Here is a 17,270-nt window from a genome sequence, read left to right as displayed (position 1 = left end):
ATGATCGTCGTTGATACAAAAGAAGGGTCGGTTGGTCCCGTCCTCTCTCTCTCTCTCCCCGAGTTCTGGAGTCATAAGTCCCCATGGCTGGGTACACCTGGTGAGCTACCTGTCTACACAGCTACTTGGTACTGGTGCACTGTACTGTACATATAATAATACCTCCTACTAATCTATTCTATCGTCCCTCAAGTCTCGCCCCCGAGTGCTGAACCGAGAACGTCCCAGCAACAGTACTTATACTTACTGATACAATGCCTACCCTCTCCCACCTCCTCCTCATCGGCAAAGTCATCTCCGTCATCTTCTCCGTCTCCTACACCCGTCTCCGCCTCGCCCTGAGATCCCTCACCCACCGCCTCACCTACCATCCCTCCTCCCCCTCTTCCTCCTCTGAACCACTCAACATCGTCATCATCGGCGCCTCCTTCGCAGGCTACCACGCGGCGAGATGTCTCGCGAACTCCGTCCCCTCGGGCCACCGCGTCGTGGTCGTGGAGCGGAACTCGCATTTCCAGTTCACGTGGGTGTTTCCCCGGTTTTGTGTCATCAGGGGAGGAGGGCACGAGAGGAAGGCGTTTGTGCCGTATGGGCCGTATCTGGGTGGGGGGTTGGAGAGGGGGTCTTGTGTCTGGGTGAGGGGTAGTGTTGAAAAGATCGAAGAGGAGAAGAATGACAATCAGGATGATGACGATGGGAAAGACGAGGAGAAGGGTGGTTGTCTGGTTCTTCGGTCCGGGGAAAAGATCAAGTACGAGTACCTCGTCGTCGCGACGGGGTCAGCTGCGGAACTGCCCTCGCGGGTCGGTAAAGAGGACAAGGCAGACGGAATCCGGCTGTTTCGCGACATGCAGGATCGGATCGAGGCCGCGAAGGATGTGGTCGTTCTCGGTGGTGGTCCCGCGGGCGTGGAGCTCGCGGCGGACGCGAAGGCGCTGTACCCCGGGAAGAACGTCACGCTGTTGCATTCGCGGACGAGGCTGATGAATGGGAGCTTTGGGCCGAAGATGCATGAGGTTGCGGTGAAGGAGCTGGAGAAGTTGGGCGTTGATCTTGTCCTTGGGGAGAGGGCGCAGTTACCTGCTGCTGATACCGAGACTTTGAGTGAGGTGGTGTTGGACTCGGGGAAGAGGATCCCGTGTGATTGTTTGGTATGCTTTATCTAGATTCTTCTGAGAGGACTACTATACTGATAGGCGTCTTATCTACATCAGATCAAGTGTATTGGTCAAAAACCCAACTCCAGCCTCATCGCGGAGCTCTCTCCCTCCTCCATCACCGAATCCGGTCATATCAAAGTCCTCCCGACGCTGCAGATCGCAGACGAAGCGCACAGAAACATCTACGCCATCGGAGACGTCGCGGACACGGGATCGATCAAGAACGGGCGCGCAGCAATTGAGCAGGCGCAATTCGTCGCAGAGAATATCGTGCGCGCCATCAAAGGGAAGAAGCCCCTGGAATATCATCCGCAGTGGTTTGAGGGATTTACTGAATTGACGCTTGGACTCGTAAGCTTTTCTGCTCCGCTGTCCGACTACTAGTATGCGCGGAAGTCCGTGAGCTAATGATGCTTACTCGACATGCAGGATAAGAGCGTCATGTACTTCAACGATGGCTCTGCAGAAATAATTCTACCCCACCGCAGCAAGGATGTGGCGCTTAGGAGTGATCAGTGCTGGCGTCTTTTCGGGGTGAAGCCTTTCGAGGACCCCTCCGATCTGGAGGCGGCTAAGGCTTGACTTTGTTCATGAGACACGGATCTTAACCATCGGTTTTCTAATACTTCTTATTACTGGACTTTCATCATTTGGAACGATTTCAATGAATTGCGGTTCATAAATAGAGAGCATTAGTCTCCATTAATATCAGGAATGCTTCAGCAACATTGCCCCGGTGAAAAAGAGAGAATGGCACCCATTAGCTCGTCGAGTACTGCCTCAAAGGTGTGGTATATAGAGAGCACAAAATATAGACGCGGAAAGCATGAACACATCACATTAGATGTCCAGAATAACAAAGGATATTAATAATCATATTCAAAAACATCAATCATAACCCAACCGTCATGGAAAGTCGGCCCTCTATTATTAGACAGGGTTCGACCCTCAGAACTTCTTACTCGTAACACACCTAGTCAGGTTCACAAGCAGCCAAGCTAACGCCTTCACACCAAGCGTAAGACAGCGGACGGTAAGCTCCAGTGCCCAGAACATGATCTGCAGCAGAGCGCGCGTGATCCCGGGGATCTTCTCGCCCTCGCGCGACGAGCCGTAGCCGTACCGGCCGTACTTCTCCAGGTCGATCTCGTCGATGACGATCTTCTTCTTCTTAGACTTCGATCGAGACCAGAATCCTCCCTTTTTGTCCTCCTCGTCTTTTGACTTTGACTTCGACTTTGAGGATCTGAGTTGCGCCATCAGCTTTGCCTCTTCTTCCGCATCCTCGCGCTCAGCAAGCGTCGCGACTAGCTTTCCCTCGAAACCTTGGGACCGGGGTGTTGTGAATGCGGAGTCTGGACCGCGAGAAGAACTCCGCGATGGCGCCTGGCCAGGAACATACAATTCCATATCAGCTAGGACCGGGTTCGTGGTTTCATCGGAGACAGCAACGGCCAGAATTGCTGCAATTAGAGAGTCAATGGCGTATAAGGACGGGATCGCGGCGGCGGTCAAGCCAGCAGATATGGAGAGGGTCATCGTTCCCAGATCGAGAGACGCAAGTGGTTCGTCAATATCGGTTTGTGGAAGGGTAGATGTTCTGGGTGTAGCGGCTAAGTTGGCAGCCTCAACCGCGTTGGAAGATATGGGGTTTGTGACGAGAATAGTGGGTGGTTGACGAGGAGTCTGGCCATTGCTCGATGGCGTGGAGACCGTGATGTGAAGAGTTCCAGGGGCCCTCGTCTGTACAGGGGAAAGAGGAATACCGTCTTCACCAACAAGAGCTGGGGTGGGCTGCTTCGCGAAGGAAGGATGTCGCAGTTCATATCGACGCTGTTTGCCATTCCAGACAAGACGGCAAGACTCCTGTGAAGCAGCCCGTTTAACAGCATTTGCTTCTACTTCCATCGCCTCAGTAGGAGCCAGGCTGTGCTGGTTTGACAGTTCTCGCGCCTGATCAATCGCAAGCATGGCAGCCAACCGAGAAAATATGACCGTGACCAGTCTGTCATTCGGTTCTTGACGGCGACTCCGCTCTTTGAGGCTGAGCATCATAACGGGTGTGGTCCTGTTTGGTTTGCGGGGGTGAGTCCTGGATATTGCGAGCTCGTTCGTGGAGTAGGTCTGCATTATGTAGAATGGTAGCTGTGGATCTCCGAACGTGAATGTCGCAGGTTCAATACTATTAACCTGTTAGGTATTTTAACAAGCTCAATTGCAGTATACTTCGACTCACCGTGCCATGCGCAGGTTGAATGTACCGAGCGTATTCGGTAACCTTTGCCCATTGGCAGCCTCCCAGAGACTTTCGAGCGCCTCAGCGGAAGTGTACTGGACACCCGCAGGATCAAGAGCGTCTGGAGGGAAGTTCATCACACTCGCTGGAACAGTTTTTGGACCAAGAAGGTTGTCAATCTCCGGGGGTGGTGATAAGCTGAGTCTCTCTTGGTTGCGGGAGATGGCTTGCCGGCGAAGGTCGCTCGAACCGACATTCTGGGGATAATACTGCTGCTGGCTGAGAGTGAGGTTGGGATCATAACGTGGAAATATCGACTTTATGGGAATGATGGGGGATTTTAGAGACGCAGAAGCCGGTTGGGAAGACAGGCTTCGTTGCTTTGTGGTCCCTCTGTTGCTGCCAACTGGAAAAGCAGTGCTGAGCTTTGCAGTCTGTGAGGCTGGTGACTCTGCGCTATTATTATGTCTGCTGGGGCTTCCAGACGTCTGAATCGATCTTGGTTGTTGACACCGCTCAGGACTCGCAGTCGCAGACCTTGAGTGGACTACATGTGCTTTCGGTAGAGGTTTGACGCTATTGGTCTCTTCGACAATTTGAACGAGCACTGCTTCTGTACGGGCAGGATTTTTGAGCTCTTCCAGAGGAATAGGGCTTGATGGTTCTGTCTTATCGGGCTGTTTCTTGTTCGCCTTCCGAAATGGATTATTGCCGCTCTTCTTTTTTGGTGACGGTGGTGGAAACAGTTGGAACTGAGGCATCTCGGCCATTCTGGTCTGGAACAACGGGGATCGACCAGATTTTTCAATGGAATTCGGTTACAAGATAGAGACCAGCTCTATGTCAAGACCAGTCAATAAAGAAATTTCACGAACGTCCCGCGCCGCTCGATTAAAATCAAGAAGATGACTGCTGAACGTGATGTATTCAAGACAACGGCAAAAAATCATTCAGCAGCAAGAATTGAACTAATCAATTGTCAGGCGAGCCAGCACGCCCGACCAGGAGAAGTTAAAGAAACCAGGAAACAAAAAGGGTGCCGCAAGAAGAAGCCGTCGAGAGGAGCAGGGTTCCCAAGCTGACATATACCCCTCCCGTCATAAGGCTGCTTAGACCGGAAGAATGCTGGTCCCCTCGGCTGCCAGGCTAGCCATCGTGAAGAAGCGCCCTCGGCGGGAGCTCTGACAGGTTGAGGCTGTGTGAAGAGCAGGCATGTACTGCATGAGATCGGCCCCCATCGGTGCGTGCGATTTGATGATAGTGCTCCACTGACATGGCGGCGGTTATGTTGAAAAGGGTGATTGGGCGCGTGCCTGAGGCGTGGAATTGCCGGCGTTAGCAGCGGCGCTTGGAGCAACGGAAGGTTTGCGCTGGTATCGCGGGGACGGACCAGAGGCTTAACGCTGAGGCGTGCGTACTTGATTCCTCAGTGACCAATAATGGTGGTAATGTTGCGGAAGTCGTGTGATGGGTTTCGTGATGCATTATGTTCTTGGAAGCTATTCTGTTTTTGTGATGTTTCTGCAGAACACTCTGTCGGGACCAAAGATCTACCCCTCGCTTCCTTTCCCCCATTGCATGCTGCGCAGCGATTCATGATTAATCTGTTGTGGACCTCGATGTAGAGAGCAACTCGATTATATCATCAAAGCGGTACTCTATTGCCCATGACAATGGTGTCCGTCCATCATTATCTTTGGATTCTGGATCGACTCTGTTGGTTGCCTTCAGCACTCTGACTACTGCAGTGCGCGCTCTCTGTGCTGCAAATGCGAGTGGTGTCTGTCCATGAGTATCCTTGGATTCTGGATCAACTCTGTTGCTTGCCAGCAGTAGCTTGACTATTTCCTCCGAGCCACGTTCTGCTGCATATGACAACGGTGTCCGCCCATTCTCAATATTCTTGGAATCCGGGTCAACTCTGCCAGTGGCCAACAGTAACCATGGCCATGGTCTGCCGCATACGATAATGGTGTTCGCCCATCCTCACTATCCTTGGAATCCGGATCAACTCTGTTGGTCGCCAGCAGCAGGTTGACTACTGTAGTGTGTCCTCTGCATGCTGCCAATGATAGTGGTGTCCGACCGGATTTGATAGTCTTTGAATCGAGTTCAACTCGATCTGTGTCAAGCAGCATCTTCACAACTGCATCTCGTCCACAGGCTGCAGCTTGATGTAGTGGAGTGTGTCCACACCTAGATTTAGAGTCTGGGTTGACCCCATCCGTTGCAAGCAGCAGCTTAACCACTTCCTCATGTCCACATGAAGCTGCTATTGCCAATGGTGTAACACCGCTGTTAGACCTGGGGTCCGGGTCGACCTCATCCCTTGCAAGCAACATCTTCACAATCTCTGCAGAGCCGCCGCTTGCCGCCCACATCAGAGGTCTCCATTTCCTGGATTTGTGAGCAATATCATTGGGGTCAACTCCATCCTGTTCAAGGAGCAGCTTCACTACCGCCACACGCCTGTTGCGTGCCGCCCATGTCAATGGTGTTCAGTCCTGAGTATCGTATGGACTGGGGTCGACTTTCTTCGTGTCAAGTAGCAGATTGTCTGCTATGCACAGCAGAAGTTCATTTGGAAGGTCCGGCAGCAGCGGCATCCTTTCTTGAGATCTATCGGTATCTGTTATTCTCCGCTGTATTTTCAGGCAAGTTAAGTATGCAGTGAGTCTATGAGCAAGACCGACTTACTTCCTCTTCGAGCGATACGTCGCCTAAACACCTCGTAAATCGTATCTCGTTGATTTCTCGACGTTAAAAAATATCGAATCGCTACAGACGAAGAAATCAACCAGGAATCTGGCCAGAAGTGAATGCCGCAATTTAGCGAGATCCAAAAGCCGCAACGGTTGGCTGCAACTGAGGTTGCGAGGTGTATCTAATTACTAGGCAGGTACGCTAATCGCCCGTCCATGTTTACTTTGATGCAGGCAGCAGCCAATCCCATATACACGCGGAACTCGGCGCCCAGAGCGGAGCCAAGAAGTGAAGTATTCTGCCACGCATGAGTTCTGAGGCTACGTGTTGGATACTGCGGTTCTTAGGCCAGCTTGGTGACCACTTTTTTTCCGTAGGTCCACCAGGGTCCAGGGCAGGGACCTCGCATACCCGTATCTGGAAGTCTCGGATATCTCTCCATGGAAGCGAGATACCAATCTCTTTATATGGAGGACGAAAAGATCTCGGGATGGTGCAACCTATGCGTAGAAGGTCAAAGGATTAGCATGATATTCTAGAGCATTCTAAGGTCATGAAAGAAGGGAAATTATATGTAGAAATCGTGGCTATAATCCGCTGCTCGATAGATTCCTTCTTCACCGCTTGACTTAGTATTCGATATATGTCTTTAGTCCAATTCAATCGAGCCTATCGATTCCGAAGTTTCAACCTTTCTATTTGCTCAATTATTTCATCGCTACGTCGAAGACACCGGTGCAACCCAAGACGCTTCCACAGGCAGCTCTCAAGAGACGTCCTAGAACTACGTGAAGAAACTCATTAGATGGGACCTTATATCATGACATTAGTCGTAAGACATTTTTCAGATCTATGAGGGATATATATGGTACATAAACATATCCGACTCTTGCCTACTGCCTAGCCTCAGCCTCAGCCGCCTGCTCATGCACACTCTGCACAAGACCCTCTGCCATGGCAATTGCACCCTCCATGTCTCCCTTGTTGTACAGGAACAGGCCCTGCAGCGCCGCGGTGCTGGTGTTCCTGGACCGGTCGGGCTTGTGGCCGTTCTCATCCTCGATGAGACCCAGCTCCTCCAGCCGCTTGAGGAAGGCCTGCCTGTAGGTTCCGTCTTTGTCAAATTCGCCGTAAAACCGGTCCCACAGGTAGGCAACCTGGTATCGGGTGGCTTCGCCCAGACGGACCGTCATGTCGACACGTCCTGGACGGATGAGGGCCTCGTCGAGTCGCTCGACGTGGTTCGTTGTCAGGAAGATGATGCGCTCCTCTGCGCTGGCAACGCCATCGAGGGCGTTAAGGAGACCGGAGAACGTGACGTTGGCGCCACGGTAGCCGTCGGCATCTGTCTGGACACGCCGGTTTGAGAAGGCTGCGTCGACATCTTCAAGCAGAACAAGGGTGCGGTTAGGAATGATGGTGAGCAAGTGATTGAGTCGATCGTCTGTTAACCCGCGTTCGCTGAGATTCAGGATGGCGATATCATAGTCGAGCTCTCCAGCCAGCGCCTGAATAAACGAACTCTTACCGGTTCCCGGCGGCCCGTAGAGCAAGTAACCTCTCCGGTAAGGGATTCCCCGATCATGATACCACTGTGAGCTGGCAAGGAAGTCTTTGACATCCTCTACAATCCGCTCCTTGACGCCCTCGTCCAGGATAACGGAGTCGAGGGGCCGCTTCCGTCGGGGCTGTCCAAACTGCCGCCACTCCGTACCCCAGCTGTTATATATGGACGTTTTGCCCTCGTGCGACTTGACAGCGTAGGCATGAGCCTCAGTAAACAGGTCCTCGAAGATGTGGCGGTGCGCGTAGAGAGTAGTCAGAGTGACCGTCTCCCAGGGTCGGCCAGTCTGGTGGTCCCGGGACTTCGACTCGCGGACCCGGTTCACGAAGATGAAGGCGTTCTTGTAGCGCAGTACATGTCTCCCTGGACCAGGGATCAGAGAGAAATGTGTATGTATGGCCCCGTTCGCATGCTCTACCTTCTGCGTCTGGATCGACAGGTGCCGCATCCCCGGTGTCAACTTCTGGAGCAGAGAGTCCATGAAACCAGCCTTGCTAGCTCCCGTTCGAGCTCCGTTGAGCTGTGACTGCTGGTATAGGGTCATCCAGTGCAGAAACCAGGCGTACGAGTCATCCTTGATATTGATCTCGACATCGACTAACATCCGTCTGCGGAGAAGGGCGGCGCCATGCTTGAGTCCTTTCTGTGCCAGGCCAAGAGCAGCTCCTAGACCGGCGAGACCAAAACCCTAGGGGTTGATTCCAATTAGTCTTCCGTCTGCAGCTCTTTGTGCAAGGTCAGGACGTCACCTACCGCCGTGAAGAACGGGTTGTTGGAGAGCTGAGAGAAAATCCCGCCATCTCCGCTGGACTGCAGTACGGCCTGCGCTGCGTCCCTCCTTTGCTGGATCAGGTCACTGGGGGACGGTGTCCCTTGAGCCTTCACTTGTCCATCAGGCTCCATACCCGAAGGTGCGTGTTGCATCGCACAGCAAGCTCAGTTGCTCAAACGCTTTTTCCTATCTGCTATCTGATTATCGGACATCGGAGTTACCACGGACCGAGCGAGCTCGCCCACGGGTGCCCGGAGTCCGCGCGGGAGGAACCTCGCATGATTGCTGAGCCGGACAAGAGCGGTCGCTGGTTCTCTGGCCTGGTTATAATAGCTACTTCTGCTCGTCCTATATGCAGTGCAGAGCTCTGCAGACCAAAATGTGCTTCCTGATGCTTCTTTGATGTTAACCCTGCAATGCCTATGCCCCCCTGCGCGGCCCCAGATGCCCCCACATTCCCGCGCCCGCGTCCGTGGGCGCAGTTCGACCGACTCGGCCTCCGCGTAGGACGAGCTCGAAGGCCGTTTTGGTCCGCCACGTGAGATCGCGTATTTCGGAGTTAACGGCCTCAATCGCAGGCTAACAGACGATAATCCCGGGTCCTGCAGGTCCTACGAAAAATCCTGCTCCCTTGGGAGGCTTGGAGCTCGCAATTGCAGAAGTGCCGGCGACAGGATCTGCTGCCGGCCTAAAAAAGTCATCCCCAGCTGGAACGTGCGGTGCCAGTAGTGCTGGAGACCTTAGAACAGGGCCCCTCGAGCTCTCGACAGATGAGGGCCTTCCTCCGGCGTCTCTTTTTCTTTCGACATCAAGCTAGGACAACTCCTGCTTCGATTCCGCTTCTCGGACGACGCAATATGGGTTCCTCAACCACCGCTGTCTTATATGTGGCGACCATATCCGCCTCTCCAGTGGCGGCCACCCCAGAGGATGCTGCGCAGAAGAGTCACCACCTCAAGGTGGGATACAGGAACCCTTGGGAGTGAGTAATGCACTGCTTCACACTAGTGAAGAGAGAGAGGTGTACTGAACCAGCCTTGCAGCTCCTGGAGAGATCTCCAGCCCTTGAGGGTCCTGAGGAGTTTGATATAGTGAGTCTTTATAGAAACCTATGATCTATATCTCATCAATGTTAACGGACCTTGTCTGTAGCCGTCGGTTGACGGGACAGGCCAATGTCCCGGATACCACTCCACCAACGGTTCCTGTGCAAACTCCCGAGTTTCTCCCTGGCAGAGAAACATCAAAACTAAGAGCCACATGGCTAGGACATGCATGTTACTACGTTGAGTTTCCGAGTGGTCTGCGAGTCTTATTCGATCCTGTGTTCGAGGATCGCTGCTCTCCACTCTCTTGGCTGGGTCCCAAGCGTTACACGGAGATGCCCTGTAAGATCAGTGACATCCCAATGATCGACGCTGTGGTGATTTCGCATAACCATTACGATCACCTGTCATACCCTACCGTGAAGGAAATCGCCAAGAAACACCCGAACTGTCAATTCTTTGCTCCTTTGGGAAATAAGAAGTGGTTTGTCGACTCAGGAATTCACAACGTGACTGAACTGGACTGGTGGGAAGAGCGTGATATGACTCTGTCACCTGAGAAGTCAGCAGCCACGGAAGTGGAGACGACTGAAGAATCCCAGTCGACGAGCGCTGATATTTTGGCCCGGATTAGCTGCTTGCCCTGCCAACATACCAGCAATCGTGGGATTTTCGACAGGTCGAAGACGCTTTGGGCATCTTGGTGCGTCGAGTCAAGTGGATGGAAGGTCTACTTCGCGGGGTATGAAGTTCCCTCTCAAGAGTTTATGACATGCCACCATTGTCTAACCATATTTATTCTACAGAGACACCGGCTACAGAGCAGTCCCGGAGCTCCCCAAGGAAACGGACGACCATGGCCCAGACCACAACTACCCTATATGTCCCGCATTCGCGCAGATCGGTGAATTCAGGGGCCCATTCGACCTAGGTCTGATACCGATCGGGGCATACGACCCCCGATGGATCATGAGTCCCATGCACGCGGACCCCCATGACGCCGTGAACATTTTCCAGGATACCAAGTGCAAGAGAGCGCTTGGCATGCACTGGGGAACCTGGGTGCTAACGGAGGAGGACGTACTGGAGCCTCCGAAGAAGCTCAAGGAGGCGCTGAAGAAGCATAATATACCTGAGACTGGGGTCTTTGATGTCTGCAATATTGGGGAGAGCCGGGAGTTTTGATTTCTGTTTGAAATATATATATATATACCTATCTACGAGTGTAACGGATTGGATATGAGGATGTGGGACCATATAACACTGGGGAGGCAAAATCTGACTTTTACTTTGTATGTACAATAAGAATAACCCATCATCGTTGGATCATTTTGGGGACTCGTCACGGGATGGAACCATCCCGCCCTCTCTGGATATGCTCTTGCACCACTTTACGCTATTCATACTATCATTTATCTTATATATAATACCCAGAACTGCTGCGATGGTAAAACATTCCGAGTTGAGACACTTAAATTCCTCTTCACACCAGTTTGTCTAAATACTTGGGTATCCGTACTCAAAAATAAATAATTTGATAACTCTCAACTGCATTATCAAACCCCCATATCCGTCTGAAGATCTTCGGTCCAGTAAACTTCATGTCACATTTGCACACCTTATCTAATTCGGCAACCCACTCATTGCAAACCGTGGGCGGGAACTCATCGAGCTCCTTCTCGCACTCCCAGCAATCAGGAAAGGTCCCAGTCTTGGGAACACGAGCCTGGCGGTACTCATCAAACTCATTCGACTCGGAGTCCCAGAGACGATGCTCATCACTTGCACTCTGGTACGTCAAGCTATATTCATATTCATTGAGTTCGGCTGCCTCGTCATCATAGCCAGCACTTGGGAGCGTGGGGACGGAGATGTTTTCGTAGGAGACGCTGTGTGTGTCTTCGTCCCCGTCGTTGTCCTGGTGGTACCCGTCCCCATCTCCGACATTGTCCCTGAAACTCAAGTTTGCGAAGGTGTATGTGCTATCGTTTTCGAAGTTCAGGGTGGCGGTGCTGGGAGTGCCCGCTTCTGTCCCGCTTTCTTCAACTTCCCCATGTCCTCCCGGGGCGGTGGCAGTTGCGTCGGGAGTATCCCTTTCCTGTTTGTGTCAGACATAACCGGCCCCGGACGTTGTGAATGGATGAATGAGTGATCGAACAGATTAGTAGTGACAACTCTGTAGTAGGACTCCGCCCCTGCTCACTGTGCGTATTGCCTGTAGTCAGCGTGGAGAGTGAGAGAAAGAAAGAAAGTCCGTAGAACAGTCCTCTGCATTTTTGATCCTGTGATATATGGGTTTCTTCGATAGAAGATCCATTAGTGAAGCAATAACCCGATACAGGGTGTCGATGGACTTTTCCCTCCAAGCGGAATATGCCACTATATACCTCTCCTGGTGGTAGATAGCAATTTAATAACCTTTCTGTAGGTTTCTCGCGTCAACGATTAACCAACTATCAGAAGAGAATGGAAGTTAGTCACCGTTGACGGTGACATTGCATGCCTAACTGGACCGTTGGTCATCTCTCGTGGGTGATTTCTACAATCTCTTCTGTTCAAGGTTGTGACATCCAGTTTCATAAATTCGAGGTATTTTTTCCGATGATGTTCGTGTATCTCCCTTCGGCTGTCCGCTATTTGGGCTGCATATTCTATGAAGGTAGATCTCGGAACCGTATCTTCTACGGCTATGAGCTGCGGGAAGTTGACGGTAAGCTCAGGAATTAGACGATCTTCTATTCCATTCTTCGAGTGATCAGCCTTTCTGCATCATTGAATTGGTAACGGAGGAGTCGAAGCTGAACAAACTTGACTTCCATACAAGGTACAGCAGCAGTCTTCTTCAAAGGCATGTTAATTGTACGAGAAAGGAGATTAGGCATAGCTGTAATATCCAGTAAAGGTGCAAAATCTGATCATCGACATCCCACGTGCAATGGGTTCGGTGAGGCGTTGGAAGTAGATATTGAACATCCCCGACTGAATGAATGCCACTGATCTCCAATTCTGTAAAGCTTGACATGGGGTGCAAAACCATATCCGGTACCTCAGCAGGGACAACATCTAGCGATTTGAGTGCATATTCCAACGTGAACGGGTAGCAAGCAGCGGACCCCGGGTTGGGGCACAACATCTCTGACTGTTTCCCAGAGAACGGAAACACTTTATCCAGCTTCCCTTGCAGACAGAGACAACTCCATCCCACAGCTGACACTGCATCTCGATCAGATATCCAGAAGTTGCTTGCAAAGCTATTTCAGGTAGGTTAATGGATACACTATCTCCTGCGCACAGTTGGCTTTGTTCCCGTTTAACAATAGACGACGCGTCCTAGTGGAACGCGTTGAGGTGAATCTTGCCACCATGCTAACGCGTCTCCCTGTTTGGCTCAATAGCATTAGTTCAAAGATTGGCTTTCAGTCCACGGCCATTTGATATTCCTTGTGATATCCACCATGACGGATCACCACCTCTCAGGAGGACGGCTGGATGTTCAAAATATTCTTTGGAGGAACAGCACAGACACGTGGTACAGCAGTCTATCTGGATCAGAAAAATTCATGAGCGATGAAGAAGAAGTGATCTTCGAGTTGGATGAAGAGGCCATGGCTGAGCTGCCTCCACACCTCCAGAAACACATGCGAGATATCCAATGGGAGCGATTTAAGCGATTATCAAAAGAGAATCCAGATCTCAAAGTACGGAAGCGGAAACGACCTGTCTCGGTTCAGCAAACAGTTGGATACCACAATCACTATACCCCAATGCCACAGCTGCTGGCAGAGCGTAGTGACCTTGGAGTGTACGCTGGAGGATATATGGACCCAATTGTACGTGCAAGAACGCAAAGTACAACTGCGATACCCTCAATATCAGGACATGCTGGATCGTACTATAGCCGCGGAGCTATGGTGAGGCAAGATCAGAGAATGCAGAGCCTATTCTCGGGACACCAATTCAAAAGAAGCCGTGGCACCTCGGTTGGAGAGTATCGCAAGACTCCTATAGGCCTAGAACCACTGAGACCTGATTTATCTGACAATGAGAGGAGTGTATATTCCCCGTTCGTATTCCGTTCGGAAGCAGAAAGGAGGCCGCCACGCAGGCAGAACACCCAGGGGGGCTCTCTTTTCCGAAAAAACACCTCCTTCGTCTCAAGCGTTCGTGGCCACGTTCGGAAAAGCTTGCAGAGGCTAAGCGGAGTCTTCCAAAAAATTTGAAAAAAGTAAGATTATTCTCATAGTACTAAAGATCCACTGCTAATTCCACGGTGCTGAAGACAAATAGAATGCATTTCGAGGATGATCAACGGTGAAAGGCATGGGAGATGCCAGGAAAGGCATATCATTGTTGGCTCCTGAATTTAGCAAATTGTAGGGCCACCAGATCAAACAAAATCTGACATAATATATGTAATCGCTCGTCACTTTTCATCTGTCGTAAAAGACCTTCCGTAGAGTCTAGAATTGAGGTTGGACATCGGAGTTGGCCGACCTCGGGAGAAGCTCCGGGTCCGCACTAGCGCCAAAGCAGTTTAGCTAATGGTTGGAGAAGCAATCCCACTTCAAGCTTCGCTGGAAATTTGATAGTGAGTGACGCGCGCCAGAGCACCACATCGAGCGTCTGCAGACGTGCCCATCACTCTCTCAACGTCTTCTTCGTCTTCGAAAGGTATTCTCCTGTTTTGGGGTTCGTCCACGCAATCCTCTTTGCACCTTAGACCAGACCTATCTTCTCCACACCGCCAACATGCAGGCTCCGGTGGTGGTAATGAGTGCGCACCCCGCTCAACATTGTATGAAGTGACGGTCGACATTGCTAACGTGCGCCCAGATACCCAAAATGGGGACAGGCAGGTCGGCAGAAGAGCTCAGCTGTCCAACATTACAGCTGCAAAGACGTGGGTGGGACCCAAAAACTACAGCTTCCGGGCTCTAACATAATGGTTGCAGTGTTGCGGACATTATTCGGTCTTGCCTTGGACCCAAAGCTATGCTGAAGATGCTCCTTGATCCTATGGGTGGTATTGTCTTGACCAACGACGGCCACGCTATTCTCCGAGAGATCGAGGTTTCCCACCCTGCCGCGAAGAGCATGATCGAGCTTAGCCGGACGCAAGATGAGGAAGTTGGAGACGGGACGACCACAGTTATTATACTTGGTACGCATCTTTCTCATCCTATTGATCCTTTATAGATCTAACTTTCTATTAGCTGGTGAGATCCTTGCCCAGGCTCTTCCTCAGCTCGAACGCAACATCCACCCTGTCGTCATCATTTCCGCTTTCAAACGCGCTCTCACGGATGCACTCGCCATTGTCGAGGAGATTTCGGTGCCAGTCAACATTGACGACGACAAAGCCATGTATAACCTTATCCAGTCCTCCATTGGAACCAAGTTCGTCGCAAGATGGTCAGAGCTCATGTGCAGCCTTGCCCTGAAGGCCGTGAGGACAGTTTCCTTCGACGTCGGTGGTGGAAAGAAGGAGGTCGATATCAAGCGATACGCTCGTGTTGAGAAGATTCCCGGAGGAGAGATCGAGGACAGTGAAGTTATCGACGGAGTGATGATCAACAAAGATATCACGCACCCAAAGATGCGGAGGAGAATAGAGAACCCCAGGATCATCTTGCTTGACTGTCCGCTGGAGTATAAGAAGGGAGAGTCCCAGACGAACATTGAGATCACTAAGGAGGATGACTGGAACCGCATCCTGGAAATCGAGGAAGAGCAGGTCAAGCACATGTGTGATGCCATCTTGGCTTTCAAGCCCGACGTTGTCATCACTGAGAAGGGTGTATCGGGTAAGTTTCTTATTCTATATGCTGTAGATCGCTCACTGACTCCTACAGATCTCGCCCAACACTTCCTGATGAAGCACAACGTCACGGCTCTGCGCCGCGTAAGGAAGACGGACAACAACCGAATCGCCCGCGCTACTGGTGCTACCATTGTAAACCGCGTCGATGACCTTCAGGAATCTGATGTTGGAACACAGTGTGGACTGTTCGAAATTGAGAAGATTGGTGACGAATACTTCACTTTCATGAGAAAATGCAAGAACCCGAAAGCTTGCACGATACTCTTGAGAGGCCCTTCGAAGGATATCCTGAATGAGATCGAACGGAACCTCCAGGATGCTATGTCGGTTGCCAGGAATGTCATCTTCCACCCCCGACTCTCTCCTGGAGGCGGCGCTACAGAAATGGCGGTTTCTGTCAAGCTTAGCCAGTTGGCCAAGTCTGTTGAAGGCGTTCAGCAGTGGCCGTACAAGGCCGTGGCTGATGCCATGGAGGTTATTCCGAGAACCCTGGTGCAGAACGCCGGTGCCAGCCCCATCCGTGTTCTTACCCGTATGAGGGCCAAGCACGTGGAGGGCCATACCTCTTGGGGTGTTGATGGCGACACAGGCGCTTTGGTCGATATGAAGGAGTACGGCGTGTGGGAGCCTGAAGCAGTCAAGCTGCAAAGTATAAAGACGGCGGTTGAGGTAGGTTTTACTCCCCCCTAAAGATCTGGACGCTTGCTGACCATTGTTACAGTCTGCATGTCTGCTCCTTCGCGTTGACGATATCTGCAGTGCCAAGTCCGCGCAACAGGCCGGCGCGGGACATGCTGCTGCCGGTGAAGATTAATAAGAGGATATTAACAGTAGAAGTGCCTACATAATGTTATACGATTGCATCTGATTTGTATGAATATTCTAGATTAAAGTAAATGGGTATCTCGATACAGTTTACACTTCTAGTATTACAAATTCCGAAGCGGTCTAGTTCTCTTTCCCCTTATTGTCGACCCAGCAATCAATCTTCCTCGTGGATTATAACGCCAGGTTCCTCGTGGGCCGTCTCCAGTTTATCCGCGGGCGGTACCTGATCCCCATGGCTAGGTACGCCTTCACTTGTACTGGCAGGTCCAACTGTTTTCGTAGGCGGTTTGTCGACTTTCATTTCCTCATCTCCGTTGCTGCCAGCCAGCCTTCGGCTCTTTGCAGCCCTTCTCTTCTCCCTCTTCTTTCGATTTTTCTCTGTCTTCTCTTCGTCTTTGCGCTTTGTTTCCTCCCTCTTCCTCTCAAACTCTTCGTCCGCCTTTTCCCGCTTGACCTCTTCTTCCATCAGCCTCAGGCGCTCATACTCCCGTCGGCGGCTCGCCTTGTAGACGTGAAATTCGCCGGAGCCCGCTCCGGCCGAAGATCCTTGAACATTTGCGACGATCTCAGGTGGAGGAGGGAGAGAGGCGCTCGTGCGCGGTTTGGAAGGCTCAGGGATCTGGATTTCCTTGGTTGGATCTCTGAAGAGGGATTCGATTTGCGTCGCTTGTTCGGCAACTGGTGTAAGAGCGCGTCGCTTTAGCGGCCGCTTGCTGCGCGGGTCTGCGCTTGTAGGAACAGATTCAGGAATTGGCTCAGACATCTTGAAGACGCGGTTGTTCGCAGTACAGAGCGACCGGACGGCCGTCGAAGCTGGTCGGGTTGGAGGGATGGGCAGTCGCAAAGCACGACAGGCTGACGTAGTCTGGACAACGGGTATTGGAACCGCCGGATGCCGTTCAGATGAGCTCCAGAGTCTGATATGTGATCAGACAGCCTAGAGCGGCAATTAAGTGCCGAAGCGACAGCAATAGGAATCGTTATGCGAATATGTTGCTTCGGATGGGGCTCGATGGCGATGAGCGAAGGAGACGGCTTAGTTGCGGCCGGGAAAAATGTTGCCCTACTACGTATCCCCACCTGGTAACACCAAGCCCAAGGAGCTTTAGAAAACAATTTGTCCGCTTCTCTGCCTGTATA

General features: G+C 51.7%; 8 protein-coding genes across 8 annotated transcripts; 4 read left to right on the top strand and 4 right to left on the bottom strand.

Moving 5' to 3' along the window:
• Positions 1-254: 254 nt before the first annotated feature.
• Positions 255-1,742, top strand: VTN00DRAFT_8354 (uncharacterized protein; the record flags this gene model as incomplete). Its single annotated transcript, XM_069435199.1, has 3 exons — positions 255-1,151; positions 1,215-1,511; positions 1,590-1,742. The coding sequence occupies 3 exons, from the start codon at positions 255-257 to the stop codon at positions 1,740-1,742; spliced, it is 1,347 nt and encodes a 448-aa protein (XP_069286620.1).
• Positions 1,743-2,108: 366 nt separating this feature from the next.
• VTN00DRAFT_8353 (uncharacterized protein) lies at positions 2,109-4,166 on the bottom strand (the record flags this gene model as incomplete). Its single annotated transcript, XM_069435198.1, has 2 exons — positions 2,109-3,342; positions 3,397-4,166. 2 exons carry the CDS (start codon positions 4,164-4,166, stop codon positions 2,109-2,111), a joined length of 2,004 nt encoding a protein of 667 aa, XP_069286619.1.
• A 2,826-nt stretch (positions 4,167-6,992) lies between these two features.
• On the bottom strand, positions 6,993-8,587 carry VTN00DRAFT_8352 (uncharacterized protein; the record flags this gene model as incomplete). The annotated part of the gene is made up of 2 exons (XM_069435197.1): positions 6,993-8,351; positions 8,417-8,587. The coding sequence occupies 2 exons, from the start codon at positions 8,585-8,587 to the stop codon at positions 6,993-6,995; spliced, it is 1,530 nt and encodes a 509-aa protein (XP_069286618.1).
• Positions 8,588-9,292: 705 nt separating this feature from the next.
• Positions 9,293-10,666, top strand: VTN00DRAFT_8351 (uncharacterized protein; the record flags this gene model as incomplete). Its single annotated transcript, XM_069435196.1, has 4 exons — positions 9,293-9,417; positions 9,479-9,526; positions 9,588-10,223; positions 10,288-10,666. 4 exons carry the CDS (start codon positions 9,293-9,295, stop codon positions 10,664-10,666), a joined length of 1,188 nt encoding a protein of 395 aa, XP_069286617.1.
• A 334-nt stretch (positions 10,667-11,000) lies between these two features.
• Positions 11,001-12,614, bottom strand: VTN00DRAFT_8350 (uncharacterized protein; the record flags this gene model as incomplete). Its single annotated transcript, XM_069435195.1, has 2 exons — positions 11,001-11,579; positions 12,528-12,614. The coding sequence occupies 2 exons, from the start codon at positions 12,612-12,614 to the stop codon at positions 11,001-11,003; spliced, it is 666 nt and encodes a 221-aa protein (XP_069286616.1).
• A 322-nt stretch (positions 12,615-12,936) lies between these two features.
• On the top strand, positions 12,937-13,511 carry VTN00DRAFT_8349 (uncharacterized protein; the record flags this gene model as incomplete). Its single annotated transcript, XM_069435193.1, has 2 exons — positions 12,937-13,311; positions 13,380-13,511. 2 exons carry the CDS (start codon positions 12,937-12,939, stop codon positions 13,509-13,511), a joined length of 507 nt encoding a protein of 168 aa, XP_069286615.1.
• A 719-nt stretch (positions 13,512-14,230) lies between these two features.
• Positions 14,231-16,116, top strand: VTN00DRAFT_8348 (uncharacterized protein; the record flags this gene model as incomplete). Its single annotated transcript, XM_069435192.1, has 6 exons — positions 14,231-14,255; positions 14,315-14,381; positions 14,434-14,642; positions 14,695-15,285; positions 15,334-15,971; positions 16,024-16,116. The coding sequence occupies 6 exons, from the start codon at positions 14,231-14,233 to the stop codon at positions 16,114-16,116; spliced, it is 1,623 nt and encodes a 540-aa protein (XP_069286614.1).
• A 168-nt stretch (positions 16,117-16,284) lies between these two features.
• On the bottom strand, positions 16,285-16,893 carry VTN00DRAFT_8347 (uncharacterized protein; the record flags this gene model as incomplete). The annotated part of the gene is made up of 1 exon (XM_069435191.1): positions 16,285-16,893. The coding sequence occupies one exon, from the start codon at positions 16,891-16,893 to the stop codon at positions 16,285-16,287; it is 609 nt and encodes a 202-aa protein (XP_069286613.1).
• Positions 16,894-17,270: the final 377 nt, after the last annotated feature.

The sequence above is a fragment of the Thermoascus crustaceus genome (assembly GCF_041956765.1).
Source record: "Thermoascus crustaceus strain CBS 181.67 unplaced genomic scaffold VTN00scaffold_5, whole genome shotgun sequence".
Taxonomy (NCBI): Eukaryota; Fungi; Ascomycota; class Eurotiomycetes; order Eurotiales; family Thermoascaceae; genus Thermoascus; species Thermoascus crustaceus.
Note: the sequence above shows the minus strand (reverse complement) of the source record. Positions and strands in the feature narration are given on the sequence as shown.